This window comes from Lissotriton helveticus, chromosome 3_1 (genome assembly GCF_964261635.1).
Source record: "Lissotriton helveticus chromosome 3_1, aLisHel1.1, whole genome shotgun sequence".
Taxonomy (NCBI): domain Eukaryota; kingdom Metazoa; phylum Chordata; class Amphibia; order Caudata; family Salamandridae; genus Lissotriton; species Lissotriton helveticus.
The window spans coordinates 1,048,502,269-1,048,520,101 of NC_136061.1; the positions used below are offsets into that span (position 1 = coordinate 1,048,502,269).

At 45.6% G+C, this 17,833-nt stretch overlaps 2 protein-coding genes across 2 annotated transcripts in view; one reads left to right on the top strand and one right to left on the bottom strand.

Moving 5' to 3' along the window:
* Positions 1-15,096, bottom strand: part of PPIG (peptidylprolyl isomerase G) — a 340,378-nt gene extending 325,282 nt beyond the window's left edge. The window contains exon 1 of the mRNA XM_078681607.1: positions 14,905-15,096. The gene's annotated coding sequence lies outside the window, so the exon portion shown is untranslated. The remainder of the gene's footprint in view (positions 1-14,904) is intronic.
* A 128-nt stretch (positions 15,097-15,224) lies between these two features.
* On the top strand, positions 15,225-16,945 carry PCNP (PEST proteolytic signal containing nuclear protein). Its single transcript, XM_078681608.1, has one exon. The coding sequence runs from the start codon at positions 15,405-15,407 to the stop codon at positions 16,035-16,037; it is 633 nt and encodes a 210-aa protein (XP_078537734.1). The 5' UTR covers positions 15,225-15,404; the 3' UTR covers positions 16,038-16,945.
* Positions 16,946-17,833: the final 888 nt, after the last annotated feature.

Sequence of the window (17,833 nt, forward strand, 5' to 3'; positions counted from 1 at the left end):
CCTTGCTAGCTTACTAGGCGACAATAGTTCTCGTTGCCGAGACCTAACAATTAATGATGTGATCCACTCCACCACGAGCGCCCCAAATTAAGCAGCTGTGCCCTGCTGTGTTCCCAGGGCTAGTAGAGACGCTTTAAAACTAGCAAGTGAACGAACCAAACTGAGGAAACGCTACAATGTTACGGAATTGAGCTCAGCAGCTATAGTGGCTACCTCGCCGCAAGTCATCGGACATTGTTCCCCTCTGGTCTTTAACTCGTCAAAATTATGTGTTCAGGATGATGCAGACAAGATAATGGAGGAAGCGGAGAATTAGAGAGAAAGGAAAGAGGAGGGGGGAACAAACGTGTGGAAAGGAAGAAGGCAATGAGAAGGGGTAGAGAGAAAGAGTAGAAGGGGGCAGGCGAGACCTAAAAATCAACAAGGACGCCACCCATGGGGGGCCCAACGCGAGACACGGCGGGGGAGGGGCGGAGAACAGGGAGGGGAGAGTGCGAGTAAACCAGCATGAGTCACAGCTAATCGAGAAGTTTTTTTTCTCCTTTCTCTGCAGTTTGTTAATTCTAATATTGCCTTTTAAATGTGAAAAGCCAAGCCAAGACTTGCCTACGGGCATACGCACGCGCTCTACAAGCTGTATTAATAAATAAATAAATCGCAAGGTGATTGTAACATTGGTTATTTACAATTTTAAAATGCAGATGTACGCTGTGAATCTCTACATAAAAACAGGCTAAAGCGTACAAAATAACTTTAAGCAATGAGGTACAGGGTTTTTTTGCATCAAGAAGAAAATGTCAAAACCAATTAAACCAAAAAAAAAAAAACCACAAAAACGTAAATATGCCTAGCATCGTGTAGGCATGTCCCAGGTGCAGCACACAATCTTTTTAAGCACACCTCTTTATACTCACAGACTTCCGCGTATACAAAAAGAAGGTATCTTTTGCCTGCCCAGTAAAATACCAGTGAGGAATGTCAATGCTTGTAAATGTAAACACAAAAGAAACACGGCATGCTAGAGAAAGCGCACAGCCGAGTGAAATAGAAAGGAGAAAGTTTGTAAAGGGCAGCGTGATAAAACTGCTCAATATAATGGAACACACGATTCACTTGAGGGGATTTCTACGGGCTACCTGAAACAACAAGCATTGGCCATGAAAGTCATCACGATTGCTGTGAAAGCGAAAGTGATCGCGATGACGCGCTAAAACATGCAAGGGATGAACACGCAAGCGCGTGTGCTTTTTGCGCGTTCTAGCAAGCTGGTCGCCGTTTTGGGAGCACTTCCCAAAGCAGCTACTAAATGTCTTTCCGAGAAGCATGCACGCTGACTCAGCGAGACCTAAAAAAGGGTGTAGGGTAGGAATACCATGACCCCTTAGGTCTGGTGCTGTCGTCCCGCTCTTGTTCTGAAAAAATACCCTGGGTGGGCCTGGATCCAATGGCAGTGTTAAAAAAAAAAACGGAGGGCACACAGGGCCCCCCCCCTCTCAGGCTCTAAAAGCCCCAGGGACCACCACCTCCCCGGAGCTAAAAAACAGATAATGGGGAGTGAAGAGGGCCCGTGGACCCCCAGGCCACCTGGAACATCCCCTTCCCGGGGCCAAATACTTTTAAAACAATGGGTGAGAAGCCGTGCGGTCCCAAAGACTGCCACCTCCCATGAACTGTAAAGAAGCGGGCAGCGCAGCCCCTCTCTTCTGGAGCCAATAATGGTCCTGGTGACCGCCCCCTCCCCCCCCGGGCCAGCTCCTGCTATGTCCCAGGGCGCCTACCCGCAGGATATAGCTGTTTGCTTTGTGGCAGCTGACAGCTCCCGCCAAGCAAAAGCAAACACTCCGGTTCCCGTGGGCAGGAGCTTTCAAACTGCTCCTGCTTGCTGAAAGCAGAGGTTTCATCTCCTTCCTTGCCGGCAAACCTGCGGGCAGCGATAGAGATGAAAATATTGCTCTTGCACACAAGGATCTGCATTTCCAACAGCTCGCTATGCCCAATAGCAATGCCAGTTCCCGCAGGAGGCGGGGAACCGGCAGAGACAGCGGGGGCCTTGAGGCTTCCACATGGTGCCATAGCACACTGGGTGCCCTGGGTATGCTCCAGCACACACTGAGGGAAACATGTCCAGGACCTATGGGATGGGGTGGCCCGCGGAGGAGAACTGCACGGACCGCCTCCCACCTTTCAAATGAGGCCAGGACTCAGAGTTTGGGGTTTCCCAGGCCGAAATCTGCCCCATCACACACTGAAATTACAGCAGTCCCACTCCCACATTTTAGAGGGAAGGCAGATAAACAAGCAGAAAATGCATAACAGAGCAAAAGAGGGCACACACACCCACTCAGAGACTCATGCACCCACTCACAGATCCAATGAGACATTCATTAACTCACTCAGAGACCCATGTAGTCACTCACAGACCCACTCAGACATTCACAGACCTACTGAGCCACTCATGCTCTCACTCACAGTCAATTGAGTTGATTAGCGGTTACAGATAAGAACTTTTTTTTTAAACCCTTAGAAATTCACTTTTAAAAAAACCAAAGGTTAAAGAGACATTATAGTTAGGAAAAAACATTAAAAATACATTCGAAATTTGTTGAAAAAAACCAAAGCCTACAGGGATGTTATCGTTAGGCTTAGACTTCACTCATACAAAACCAGTGAATTTCAGCAGTTTTCGACTCGGCAACGCACTGCTGATGACTTCACATATTACATCACTCATGAAATGGTCAAATAAAATGAAAAAAAAGCTTTTGTCAGGCCTAAACCTTTCTTTTTAGGTTGAGCCTAGCGCAGCGAGCATGCGCTGCCCCATGGGAGGCTTCATGTAATCACTCCAAACTTCTCCGTGTGGGTCAGACTCCTCCCACACATCTGATTGGCCTTTGCGTGTGTCTTTCAGTAATGAAAGCAAGCAAATGGCCAGAGGCGGGTGAATGTCCCACCTCTTCTTCAAATGTTCACTCCCACAGCGGTTTGCTCACGGGAGCGAGTAGCGGCGCGCACGCTGGCAGCTGCATTCCTCGTTCTGGATCAGGTTACTAATTGAACAGAACTCGCCGCCGTGCTTTTTTTCAAAATGCTTGTTCAGTCACGGCATGGGGTGCTGCAGAATAACCCCACCCTTGCCCCGGTTATATCAACAAACAGCTGCTGGGGTGGGGCGCTCAGGGCATCTGCTCCCGGGCTCTGGCAGCTGAGTTTACATTCATCGACGGGCACCAAAACTCCGGGCAGCAGCTCGGCAGGGCTGCCGTCTCCGTTTGTGACCACCTGCTGTGTTGCTGTGCTTCACCTCTCTTCCATTTCCCTCGGTGGAGATTGAAGCATTGTCCCCCCCCCACCGTCCTCTCCATTGTTTCCACAAGGAAATCACATTCTTCCCTCCATCACTGACAGAAATTGGCTTTTTGATTCCAGCTGCATGTTTATTCAGCGCGAGACGCTGATGTGTCATTACCTTCTTTGAAGATTACGGGCTTTAAAGCTCCCTTCGCCCACTGGCTTTATTATGGGTAGGGAAACTTTTCTTTTTTATCTTTCAAGATAGGTCAGCTCGCCCTGATAAAAGCAATTGCCTTTTTAACTTAGGATATGGATGGGGATCAGCCTCACAGGGCAGGCCGAGCTCCATCTGTCACACTGACCACATAAGCCTCCGTATTGCAGTTGGCAGCCTTGCGCAGATTTCTGAGCCATGAGTCACAGACGTTATAAAAACCCTCGACCCCCCTTCCCTTTCCTCAGCCTCACTTTCCTTCAGTTTAAACGTGGTTAATAGGTTGAAAATAGCAGTACTGAAATAAATTGTATTTTCCAATCAAGGTGTTCCTTAACCAAGCTCAGACATGACTCTCTAGAAATTCATCCTTTTTCCTCCTCCAAATCAGTTTACCTATAGCTCCGCCCCAGCCTTTTCTCTGCACCTTGCCGCTGACCTCTGGCCCTAGTTTCTGTGAATACCCTTTCTTCTTTTTTTATGTCATCTTTTATTTTCCTTCCTCCTCCTGTTCAACTGGCTTGTCTGGTCTACAAGTCTCAATTTTCCTAGTCTTCCACTAACTTGGTGTTCCCTCCACCTCTCAGTTTCCCCACCTCACACCACCTTTTCTCCCCCATCTCGTTTTCCCATGCCAAATTGAGAACCACGTGTGCAATACAAGCTCCGAACTGTAGCACGGTTTGCGAGAGCCTCAAACACCTCATGGGAATTTAGGAAGCGCGCCCCACCTGCAGACGATTTATGTTTAAAAACAAAGCTAAATGCTGCATCTCGCACCATTTTCCCCAATTATATTGGCTTCGAAGTTATATATTTAGAAATAGAATATCTTCTAAAGGTAAATTCATGAACTAGCTCTGTGCTTTTAGGATCTGACACACGAGCAGTTTTAATGACCAACATCAAATGCACAGTTCAGGAAATGGCATGCCAGCTTAAATGACTGAGCAGACAAATATCTGTGGTCACATGGAAAATATGGGCCATATCATAAAATGGTACCCATATCTGAGGTATTCTACCCACTACCTTTCTCTGCCAGCGGCAATCAAATATCCTGCCCGGGGAATTGAAATAACATTATCATATCTTCCATTAGATGCCTTTACGTTGCCATTAAATACCTCTGCTCAAATTTCCAAGTGTGCTGCCAAAAAACACAGTGTGCTGCTTTGTGTACCAGTCGGTCGGGGACATCTCGTAAATAGACTAGGGCGTTACGATTTTTGTAAATAGTATTCAGGTAAGGAATCATGTGCCTCTCTCACAGCTTCGTAGCGCCTTTCGCTGTAGTAGTGCTCTGCTCTCCTTTTTAGTTCTGCTCTATTGACAGCCTTAGCTCTCTTGATAGTATCATTTTTTCCAAAAATGTTAATCAAAAATACAAACATTTCACATGACTAGAGTGACTGTGTCAGCCATCGTTATTGATGGATCTGTTCCAGTGTTGTCCACGATTTACTTCCGTCCCCCTTGGACTACAGCAAGGGGTGCAGAGTCCCCTCAGTTAAACCACTGTTTTTCTAGACTGTGAGTATTGGCATATTAGTCCTCGTCATACAAAGTCGTCCACTTCAATGCCGATTTCAGCATTCGCTTCATGTTGTCGTAATTTATTTTTCCAAAGGTTTAATTTTACTTTTTTCCAAGCATATGCATGCCACCTTTAGACTGCGACATTTTTTTTCTTGTATCATTGCCTTTTCACTTGTTTTCCTTTGTTGTTAGTTTTGAACAGGTAGGACTTCAGTGTAAGTAAGGAAACGCAATACTTTAATACATAGATAATGCACCACTTGCCCAGTAACTCATTGGGTTTAAAATGTCTTCCTTTAAATTATGGGAATGTCTGGATTATTAACAGGATAATGTGCTGCATTGCTAAATATAAATTCCCACGGGCGAGGCCTATTGGCTATGCCAATGCTTGTTAATACTAAAAGTCACACCTAAGGTAGTCCCCCAAAGGCTCATAGGGCAGGGTGCATTGCATTTAAATAGTAGGACAAAGTTGTTTTTCGCTACTGTCAAGGACTACCTGTCCCACTTACTACCACCGAGTTACCATATTACATTTAATAAGTGCTAATGTTAGACTGGGAGAGGATAGAAATATACTGATAACACTCAAATGAATTCTATGTCAGGACGGAGGCTCCGATTATGCTTTTCTCAATTTCTTTACTGGAGACAGCAGCCAATGAAAACACAGTAAAGAAAAAACAAAACTACACTTCCCATGAGCACATAGCAACCATAGAGTACATAGAAGGTATAAATATAGTCATAGAGGTTCCAACTTCCTCTTTCTTTGCTGCTGCGCAGCCAGTTAAGTGTTTTTACTTTACTCTTGCATTACTGTGCATTTGGCTTTGTTTAAATTGAGCGCGCTTTGTAATTTTATTTGCGCTTTGTTTAATGGGGCTTGCGCTACTGTTTTGTACTAATTTGGAACTCTCCGGTTCCCTGTTCGCGTGGCTGCTTACCGGCGTTCCTTTATCGCTGTTGTGTTCGGGGGCGTGTGTTCACCCTCCGTGGCAGGCTTGCTGCTTGCGCCTGCATCTTTCTTTCGGGGAGCGGGAGTGGGGCTGAGAGACGCGCGCTTTCTCGCTCTCTCCCATTTTCGTCAGGCTTGCTCAGCGCATGCGCAGTGCCCCGGCTGTATCGCTTGGTGGTCTGCGGTGGTACTGCGCTCTTCGTTCCTGTGTGGAGCTGACAGGACGGTAAAGCGCTCGAGTATCTCCTCGGAGTATAATTAATTGGCTTATCAGCCTTTGCCCATTAGCCTGTCGTTAGGCCCCTGACGCCCTAGTGTATTTAGACGACCTAGGGTTGTAAAATAATTGCAGAGGCTTTGCCTAGAGTGTGTCAGCAAGCCCTCCCTCCACATTTGATTATATTTTGACAGGTTAGTGCCTGTTCTGTGGCTTGCTTGGGGTTTTTCACTCCCCCTGAAGCGCCCTTTGGGTGTCTATATATTTTGCTTCTCCTCTTGGGCATATTACCTTTTGAAGGTCAAATGGCAGAATATTATGAGGATGAGGAGGCATTCTATTACGATGAGGAAGAGCCCGCAGGCTCGGAGGGTGCAGGATACATGGACCAAGCTTTGTACCAGGCTATAGCCCCTCTTAAAAGACATTTAGCTGAATATGCCACTCAGCAAGGTTGGATACCTTCTTCAGGTCGTTCCAAGAAGTCCCCAAAGAAACCCCATAAGGCGGATTTCGTTAAATTGGCAAAGAATTTATCTACCCCAAGACTTCTAAAAGGTCTGCCTCGTCTTTTCAGACGCACCAAGTTTCCACTGTGACTGAGGATTCTTCTACTGACTCTTCCTCTGATCCTGTGGCTCCACCTCCCAAAAAGAAAGCTCGCAAAGAGCATTTCGTAGATGCTCCATGAATTCCGCAGGTCTTAACTTTTGATCCAGATGACATTATTCACCCAAATTCTTCGGCCTGGCTTCCCTCACCTGAAGTTACTGAATATGTACAGGCACATATTCGTCATCCCTTTGAAAAAGATGTTCGTCATCCCTTTGAAAAAGATGTTCGCGCCAGATTACGCTCTGAGTGTCCCCGTCCAGACCTGGCGGATAAGTTGGCGGAGACTCCAGATGTTGATCCTTCAATGGTAACTTACATGCGTAAGTATGCCAAAGACCCGAAGAAAGGTCTGGATAGGTCATGGAGGTCCTGCCAGGACAAGTTACTTGATCTCTTAGGTCCTTTGACCAAGTTTCTGGACTTGGCATACTCTGCAAAAAATTCAAATTCTGTGATTGATCCCGATGAGCTAGCAGGATGGTCTCAGAGGGCCATCTGCATTTTAGGTAATGCTAATTGTGCTCTATCCTGCGAGCGCCGTCGCTCCATTCTGATGAAATTGGACCCTAAGTTAACGGATCTTGCCTCTTCCGAATCTGGTCCCTTAGCACAGGGATTTCTCTTTGGTCCTCCCTTTCTAAAAGAATTAACAAACTTTGTGGCGACGTTCAGTGGCCATGACAAGGCGCAGTCAAACCTGCGTCGTGCCTTCCGTCCGGTTTTCGGACGGGCCGGACGAAGGGGACGTTCGTCCGGCCGGGGAGGTAATCAACCTTCTCAGCGAGGGGGTCAGTCCCAGAGAGGAGGAGCCCAAGACAACTACGGCTCTGGAAAGACAAGATTCTACCCTTCACGGAAAGGCAGAAACAACTATGGCAAAGGCGGCTATGGAGGTGCCCAGGGAGGACGTCAAGAATCCTCCAATTCAGGTGAGCTTGATTCTGGCATCCGAAGTTGTTTTGGGGGGCAGACTGAAATGTTTTCTCCACAATTGGTAGCAAATCTCCAGCGATGCTTGGGTGTTGGAGACGGTACAAGGTTTCAAACTAGAGTTCTACGAACATCCTCTCCAGCACCATCTTCCTTTACCCCTTGTTTTTTCCCAACGAGATCAGGACTTCATCTCCGAAGAAGTCGAATCTCTTTTGGCGAAAGGTGCCATCGTTCCTTCTTCCCGTCATCCAGATGGCTTCGTCAGCAACATTTTTCTAGTGGAGAAAAAAGGGGGAGGTTCCCGTTTGGTCCTCAACCTCAAAGAATTCAATGGCGGCATTGTCTATCGTCATTTCAAGATGGAGGGTATCCATCTTCTTCGAGACCTTCTTCAAGAAGGAAACTGGATGGTCCGTTTGGACCTGAAAGATGCCTATCTGTCTGTCCCGATATATGCTCCCCACCGTCGCTTCCTTCAGTTTCGGTGGTTGGGGAAATAGTTTGAGTACACTGTTCTCCCCTTCGGTCTTTCTTCCGCTCCATGGTGCTTTACGAAGCTCATGCGACCAGTGATGAAATCTTTGCGAGCCAGAGGAGTCCGTTTGATTGTCTATCTAGACGACATACTTTTGATGGCACATTGCCCTTCTCTTCTACAACTTCATTTACAATGGTCCATAGAACTCTTACAGTCTCTGGGTTTTCTTGTCAATCCGCTGAAGTCGGATTTTCAACCCTCTCAGACGATGGATTTTCTCGGGTTCCGCATCGATTCGCTAGCCTGTCAGCTTCTTCTTCCAGGTCTAAAGATCAGAGCGATCAAACGAGAATTATGCATGGTCCTGTCCAGGGACTTGGTATCTTTACGAACCGTGGCTCGAATCGTGGGTCTGTTGTCCTCTTCGATCCAAGCCATATTTCCGGGTCCCTTACATTTTCGGGCTCTTCAGCGTCTCAAGATCAGGCATCTTCAGAAGGGCCTTCGTTACTCGGATCTCATTCCCCTTTCAGAAGACGCTCGTTGGGAGATGTTATGGTGGCTGGACCACATGGAGTCGTGGAACAGTCGTGCACTGTTCGGGAAGACTCCAGACATTGTTATCGAGTCCGATGCGAGTCTTTGGGGATGGGGAGCCCGGTGCGGATCTCTGACGACAGGGGGCCGGTGGTCCCAGGAGGAATTGTCCCTCCACATCAATTGTTTAGAACTTCTTGCGGGCTCTTTTGCGATCCGCTGTCTTTCCCGTCAAGCGACGAACTGTTGCATTCTCCTCCGCATGGACAACATCTCAGCGGTGAGATATGTCAACAAACTTGGGGGACGAAATCCAAACTCCTTTCGGAGATGGCCAAGGATTTTTGGCATCTATGCTTGCAGCGCCAGATCACGATTATTGCCGAATACCTTCCGGGTCTCGACAATCGGATTGCGGATTGGAATTCCCGTCATCTCCGGGATTTCAGCGACTGGCGTCTCCACCTTCGGGTGTTTCGGTCCTTGGCCCGGTTTTGGGGCCAATGTCATTTGGACCTCTTTGCCTCTCGCCTGAACAGTCAACTTCCACTGTTTCACAGTTGGCGGCCGGACCCAGAGGCCTTAGCCACGGATGCCTTTCTCCAGTCTTGGCCTCCTCTCCTGTGCTATGCGTTCCACCCCTTCATGATGATTCCCAGGGTTCTGGCCCGCACGAGGCGTTTCCTTTCGGATCTGATTCTCATCACTCCTCTTTGGAGGGCTCAGGCGTGGTTTCCAGTTCTTCTGGAGATGAGTTGCTCTCCGCCGCTCCTTCACCCCAACAGGTGGAACCTGTTGCTGGACCCTCTTCTGCAGCCCCACCCTCTCATTCTGTCGGGTCATCTCCGTCTTGTTGCGTGGCGGATTTCGGGGGACGCTGGCAAATCGCAGGCCTTTCTTCGGACGCTGCCCGATTTATCGGTGAAGCTTGGGCCCCCAACACCCACAAACGTTATGCGTCAGCTTGGAAACGGTGGTGTGATTGGTGTACTCAAAGGTCAGTGGATCCCTCTTCGGCAGATGTCACCTTAATGCTTAATTTCCTTGCTTCTCTTGCTTCTTCTGGTTTGGCATACAGAACTGTGAATAACTTTCGTTCTGCTATTTCGGCTGGTCACATTCCAGTAGATGGTAAGCCTATTGGGGAACATCCTTTGGTTTCCAAATTACTCAGAGGCATCCGGATGGTAAAACCTCCTTGCCCTAAGTATGTAACATTATGGGATGTCTCTGTGGTTTTGCGCTTCTTAAATTCCTGGCCTGATAATTCATTACTTTCTCGAAAACAATTGTCCGCAAAATTGACAATGTTGCTATGCCTATTGTCATGCAAGTGAGTGTCAGATGTACGTGCTCTGGACCTTGCCGGTCGCACATTTTTACCGCAAGGTGTATCTTTTTCCATTTCTCGCCGTACTAAGACTAACATGACTTATGTGTCTTATCCTTCTTTTCCACACGATCCCAAATTGTGTGTGGTACAGTGCATTAAGGATTATGAGGTGAGTACTGCACCTTTTCGTCAAGATTTGCAGGGTCAACTGCTTATAGCTTTGCAAAAGCCTTTCGAGCCTGTATCTCCCGCGACCTTGGCACGTTGGGTACGCTGGCTTATGTTGGAAGCGGGCATTGACATTTCTGTCTTTGGGGCCCACTCTGCTCGGGGAGCTATGGCTTCAAAGGCTTTTTCCTTGGGGGTTGGCCTCCAGGATATCATGAAGGCCGCTGATTGGTCTTCGGAATCTGTTTTCAAAACGTTTTATTATAAACCTATTGTTGATGTTGCCTCTGTTGTGGTGGACAGCTTTAAACAAGCATAATCGGAGCCTCCGTCCTGACATAGAATTTAAAAGTTGCTAACATTCGTGCCAAGAATTTTCAATTCTATTAAGGACAGGAGGCGAGGATTATCCCACCCTTATTGATATTTTATGCATTGGATTACGTATGCAGATTACTATACTGTAATGTTCTTTATTATATGACTCTTTTCCCGCCCTATTGTTAATTTTGTACTCTATCCTTTGGAATGGCCTTTACGGCTCTGTTTTTATTTCCTCCAGGCTCCAACCTTAAATGAGATGTGCTGTGAGTTCCTGATCTTCGTGGGTCTTCTTCTGTTCCTTTGGATTTGGGAGGTGCCTCCGTCCCTTCATATGGATGATGATTTTTCCTTTGGACGTTCTTAATTGGATTTTGACTTTCTAAGGTTCTCTTGGTTCTGGACAAAGAAAGAGGAAGTTGGAACCTCCATGGCTATATTTATACCTTCTATGTACTTTATGGTTGCTATGTGCTCATGGGAAGTGTAGTTTTGTTTTTTCTTTACTGTGTTTTCATTGGCTGCTGTCTCCAGTAAAGAAATTGAGAAAAGCATAATCCTCGCCTCCTGTCCTTAATAGAATTGAAAATTCTTGGCACGAATGTTAGCAAATTTTAAATTGTAATTTAAAATCTTCTTTAAATGATGAAGTTGGGTTTTAAGTTACAATTCTAAAAATGGCACTTTGAGAGAAACTTGCCACTTTCTTGCCCCAAACAAAATGTGCTTTTCTGCCTGTGTCATCTGACTAAATGCCTCAGCTGTTGGGGTTTGTGCACTACATCCAGACAATGACACAAAGGGGGCTTAGATGAAGACAGGATGGGCCATTCTTGAAAGATGGCTGAGGAAGAGCTGTACCCAGCCCTATTTACACTTCAAAGGGCTTTGCCTACTACACACACAAATGAACCTGATCACAGGCCTGCCCTGTCTCATCGCCCCAGACATTTTGGAGCCTTGACCAGGAGAAGAACTTTTCAGACCCAGTTGTGGGGGTAGGACAGGGAGTCCTTCCAAACACAGGCTAGCACCAGAGACACTCATCAGAACACTCCTGGACCTGTGAAAGATTCAGAAGGAGGACTACTCTATTCCTTGAAGGACGGCCTTGCTGTCTGAAGAAAAACTGGATCTGCCTGTCTTGATCCTAGGTTACCCAAAGTGACTACAAAGTCAGATGGCTGCCCCCCCTGTGTAAGCTACAGGCACACAATAAGCTTCAGAGGCCTCTGTGCAACTGTCCTGCTGACCAGCTTCAACTGGACCTGCCTGAGCCTTGCTGCTGGAGGGAGTCTGATCTGTAAGGTGTGCCACTAGGTCCTGGACCCTTGGCTGGAATCAGTGGAATCTCCTCCAAGAAGAAAAGGTAAAAATTGTGAAGTTTTGGTTTGTTGCAACTGCGAACAGGCCCGTTCATGGCAGAGCTTCGCCGCCTGCAACAACTGTCAATGCAAAGCTTGGGTGAGACCTGCGCTTTGTGCCAACAGCAACTATCTATGATGACCAGCAATCTGAAACATGCAATTCGCCTTATGGCCGTAAAAGTCTAGTATGTTAGACCTGCTCTTTGCGCTGAAAGCCTCCTCCTCACGATTGCATTTTTTTTGTATTTCTGTTATCATTTTACTTATAAAAATGTACTCTATTTTTTCTAAATTTGTTTGGGATTTTTCATGTGTTGTGTTCTCACTTTATTACTGTTTGTGTGCTGCATAAACCTCTGCACATTGCCTCTAACTTCAGCTTGACTGCTTTGTACCAGGCTATCTGAGGTTAAGTACAGATTAATTTGGTGACTTTTGTGGTTCACTCTGACAAGGATTAAGGTTCTTTCCTGAGTGGGGATTTCACCTCCTCCCTCAAGAAATAACCCAATTCGTTACAGTGCCTTCATACACACTGGAGTACTGCTCCGGATAATGATTACATATTTTTATAAAAGCATGTTTCCACTAGGAATAAGTAGCTGTAAAAGACTGGAAATTAATTTAGTTTGTTTTTACTGTCAATTGTCATCTGAGATAAGAATGTTTACTTGAAAGCAAATTCGAAGTAGCTTTTGGAAAACTGGTGTTTGAAAAAGTTATTTGAATTTCTCAAAATAAACAACTGGTCATTTGTAGCAAACGTACCCAGGATTCATAGAATCACCACTTTCCTATTGTATTACAACACAGTCCGCGAGAGTTTGAAGATTAAGACATGACACAGAAAATTTCTGACATGGGAAACATCCCATTCAAGCACCTGCATTCTCAACTTTCCCATATAATGAAGGCTTGCACAAGCTCTACAACCAGCGACTGAACCCTTACTCTGGTACACATGCATAAGTCAAGAACATAGAATAGGTATAGATGTATAGCCCACATTATCCAACAAAGATTACACCCGATCATGGAACCTGCTCCACAACAATAAGTCCTTTAGGTGCACAATGAAGTCAACTGTAGTGCTCACAGTCACGTTCCTCAAAAGTAATAATGACTAAATGCATCTAAAGCAAACACAAGGAGATGATGGACGGAGCGCTGAAACTTTTCAGACACTCACGCCCAGTCACAGATCTGGGTTGAATTCATCATCATTCTTTAGCTCACTTCGCCAACTCAGTTCAAGACCCAGCTATATGCAAATCAGTCTTGCACCTGTGTCACATGTGAAGAGTCCAGCCCGAACTGCCAAGCCAGGTCATCCCTGAACCGGAAACAAGCATCCTGGGACTGATTTCTGGATAACACCCTTCATCAGCCAGGCTAGCTGTTCAGGCTGGACTGTTCCCATTGGGCGCAAGGTCAAGATTGATTTGCATATGGCTGGGTCCAAATTGGAATGGCATGGTGAGCCAAAAAACGATGGATTAGGCCCAGATATCTGTACTGGGGTGAATGTATGACATTGTTCTGCATTCTGTCCATCAATTGTTCCATCAAGAGTTGTGAAATGTATCATGGTTCCAACAAATTAACAGACTTATAAAGGAGGTAGTACTGCACACACGGAGTACGCTGATTGTTACTTTGGTGCTAAGGAGGTTAAAAAGAGGACTACGAAATTTTAGCACTTCTGAGACGTGTGATTTAAGATTGGAATTTTAACTATGTGTGGTGTCTAATGGAGACATAATATTATAATCACCATATTAACAAGCCTTGAGGAAGCAAGTGTAGGGCGAATCGCGCATCGGCTGCTGCTTTCTATTAAGAAATAAAATGGTTGAAATTGAAATCAAGCTACAGCTACGGTGCTATTCAATCTTGTGGGACTTTTGCACGTGTGATGATATTGTTCTTCATGGTGCCTAATGAACACAGGATAAAAGTAACTAATACATGGTGTGCTCTGGTGTCTTTAATCTAAAATGATATTCACGATACCATGCCCTTCAAGATACAAGCAGAAGGTACTAAATATAAAGAAATACTCATCACTTATATAACCAAATTGCACAATGCATGAATTAATTGGCAGTGACTTAAATTGAAAGTGTGTATGATGTACGGAGAACATAATGAGCTACTGGGATTATTTATGTCATTTCCCTTGGGTCCCACCCACAAGCCATACATGGGAATGGTTCAGGAAAATCAAAGCTACCTGGACAGAAAAAAGCAATATTCTTAGTGAGTTGCAAGGGTCACTGTGCACTCCGCGAAGCCATGGTTACTACCTAACGAATGTCGGTGCGGACTTAAAATATTTCAAAAGACAGACATGCACATCACCAATTTGACCCTGTATGGCGGTGCAGCATCTCGAACTGTTCAACATAGAAATGCTGCGACTCTTATAATTACATTCGACCGCCTAAGTATAATCACACAATTCGTGATCCTAGGTATAACACATTGGGGTTTCAACAGAGCAAAAAACACACAACATTAGACTTGCACGATACGTTGTTGGATAACGTTCACGTGACATCAAGCTATTATGTGGCGCTTTTACTTCACTGAATAAGATTAATCTCACAATGAAAGTCGAGAGTCTAATGTGGTGTCAATGCGAGAACGGTCTTGATCAGCAGCAAGAAAACCATGCAACACCGATCACTGCAGGCAACTGCAGCGGGAAGAAATTCATACTTCAGGTACACAGACAGATTACTCGACTACAGAGTAAACGGAAATAATCTACTAAAATATTGTTTGCACAGACAAGTCATCCGCTGTGGTAGTATTTGAACAGTCTATGGACTACTGAAGAACGTCATGCTACTGGACCCTTGGGTCTTCAGCACAGGCTATTGCCAATCTACGGCCCTGCTCCCCGCCGGACCCCTGGTACTCACAACTTTCGCCGTTCCGTACACTTGGGGTCGCAAGCCCCGGGCAGTACGATCATTGGATCCCACCCTCAAGGATCACGCATAGCTCGCCAGACTCAAGAGCAAAATGCAGCACCAATCAACACGGTACTTTCCGCACAACAACCATACTCCGAAGTAAGATGGCAGCCATGCAAAACACGTCACACCTTTCCCTGCCAATGGCTTTCTTCAGGGGTCAAAGGTTGCTTCATAGATAAAGAAGAAAGACGATCTGACTTCAGGGCGGGTATAAGAACTGCATTGACAGCCATGGAAATAGAAAGAGGGTGCACGTCTAAACCGGAATTACGCTTACTTGACTACGTCATACCAAGCCCCGACCAGTGCGACGACTTCCATTCAAGCTGAAGCGAGACTAAAGGAGACTAACGCTGATCGGACCAAGTAGCGGGAGCAGCGAACCTTCTAGCGTGTTCCCAAAAAAATAGGACGGCAGCGCGGCTCACACAGACTGCCGTAAGATGGCGAGCAGCGGAGCAGGGGTCCGAAACCGCTGGGACAAACGCGGGCCTGATGACAAGGCGGTAGGAGCAGTAACTGCCGAGGCCGTTGTAGCTGTAGCTGCAGAAGCCGTAAAAACTGCAGAGGCTGTAGGAGCTGTGACTGCCGAGGCCGTGACTTCGAGCAATGGAGGGGAAAGCCCGAAGCGGACCGCTGAGAAACGTCCAGCGGATGACTCGGATGAGTCGGATGAGGACAGCGTGGCGCAGCCGGCCGCCCCCAAACTTTCCAAGATCGGATTTGCCGTTGGCGGTAAGGCTGTTCAGAGTCAGCCAGTGAAGCCGCAAGCAGCGAAGGTTCAAGCGGGGATCTCCATCAAGCTAGCAGCGAATAAGCCGAAGGAAGCGGCTCCGGTAGTTCCAAAAGTACATACCGTAGCATCCGTGTTTAATGAAGATGACAGCGAGCCTGAAGAAATGCCTCCGGAGGCAAAAATGCGAATGAAGAACATCGGAAGGGATACGCCTACATCTGCAGGACCAAACTCTTTCAACAAAGGGAAGCACGGATTTTCTGACAACCAGAAGCTGTGGGAACGGAATATAAAATCGCGACTTGGAGGAGAACATCGTCACCACAATGATCACGACTAATTCATTTTTCATTGAGACTGGGATGGGTGCCTAGGACCTCTGTTGGGCCAGGCACCTTTTAAAGGAACAGTTTCATTTTGATGGTCTCTCTAGCTATAAGTCCCCTGAACAATTTGTGATTTGTTTCCTTTGGTTTTTTTTTTTTTTTTTTTTTTTACAGTGAATTTGTAGTATAATAAACCTTGAACCTGGAAGTTTTGATTAGTATACCCATTTGAAGAGCGGCACACGTATTCCTTGATTAGATTTGAACATGTTCCACACATCTAATAAAATAAGCGGAGCTGGTGCCATTTACAAAATGTATGTTCGGTTCTTGAAATCGTCGAGAAGCTGTAGGACTTAATACCAACATGGGATGGAATAGGATATGTTTATCCTTAAAAGAAATATAGCGGAATGCCTGGAGCATAGCTTCCGGTTGATGATTCAGTATTGCCTCAGTGACCGAAATGAGAAATATGATAGCTGCACATCAGTATATTAAGCATATTCTCCGTGCATAGTTTTTATTAATTAAAAATATTTTTCGGCATAGACGGACGTTTTCAAAGCACTGTGCGCAATCTTTTACCGTAATTTGGCACGGATCATTCATTTGACCATGCTACATGTTGGTCCGTTATTTGGAGACCTGAACGAGCATTATGCCCAAAAGTAGGCTTTCCGAATAGTGATATTAACGAAAACTATCGTATATGATTGGCTTAAAAGTACTTGGATGTTTCTTGTAGCCGCAATTTAAATTTTCAAACATGTTATAAATTAGCTATTTTCCTTTTTTGGCGACATTATGTGATAGATCTGCCTGGTAGTGCTCATATTCTGTAACCCTTTTCATAAATTGCTGGTGCCTAAGTTGCCACTTCATTATTAAAAATAACATCGGTGTTTATGTTTCTTTTTCAGCCCGTGGTGAGCGTTTATTTTATTAGGGGTTGCTTTTGCTACATTTCTATAAAGAACGTCTATTCTTTGTATTAGTTGATATGCATACGTTTTTATATGTTCAGCCTTTATTTTGCATACGCTTCATATATTAACCCCACTGACACGTGAACGTGGATTGTTCTACAGTACGTTTTTCATAAACTATTTGAAACCCTTCTAGTTCAGATTCTTTGCAGGCGTTGGGATGGTCTAGAATGTGGTGTAAGCGGTTGGTGGGCTGTACCTTTCAGTGCATGCTGCACGTTTACATATCTGCTGCAGCAAAGTGTCTAATAAGACGTGCGAGAAAATGTACATTTTGGATTGATCCATATTGTAGAGTAATATTAATGACTTTCACTTTCAGATGGACGACTCCCAGGCATGAGCTGCAGTTTTAGGACAAGTCCAAGATTCAACTAGGCATATTCTTCCCCGTTCTCTTTTAATATAAAGAAATTAATTTACAGTATAGAACCATTATACACCCAGTCGAGTGTTGTTCAAAGCATCACATTGTAGTTTTGCTGTCTGCTTACAAGTAACGTTTCCGATTATTTATTTTTCACCAATACTATTCGAACCCCTCACATTTCCAGTTTAGAACCATTACCATCTTCCACTTTTATCGATTGTTGACTGATGTCTGCTCCCCTTGAGCTTTGCTTGTCCCATTCGTTCCTGTTTAGTGCCTCACTGTTGCCTTTCTTCCTTGTGCGTATGTAGTGATGAGATTTTAAAAGTATGATTGTAATACATAAACATGTGAATGAATTAGGGTAATGTTGTGTGACAGATGTTTTCCCGTAGATAACGTTCTGTAATACAGTTCGTTCTCGGAGTTACCTTCTGCCCCAGGATTTGTA

Bases quoted from the DNA above. Each gene is read 5' to 3' on its own strand.
- PCNP (XM_078681608.1), top strand. From the start codon at position 15,405: ATGGCGAGCAGCGGAGCAGGGGTCCGAAACCGCTGGGACAAACGCGGG.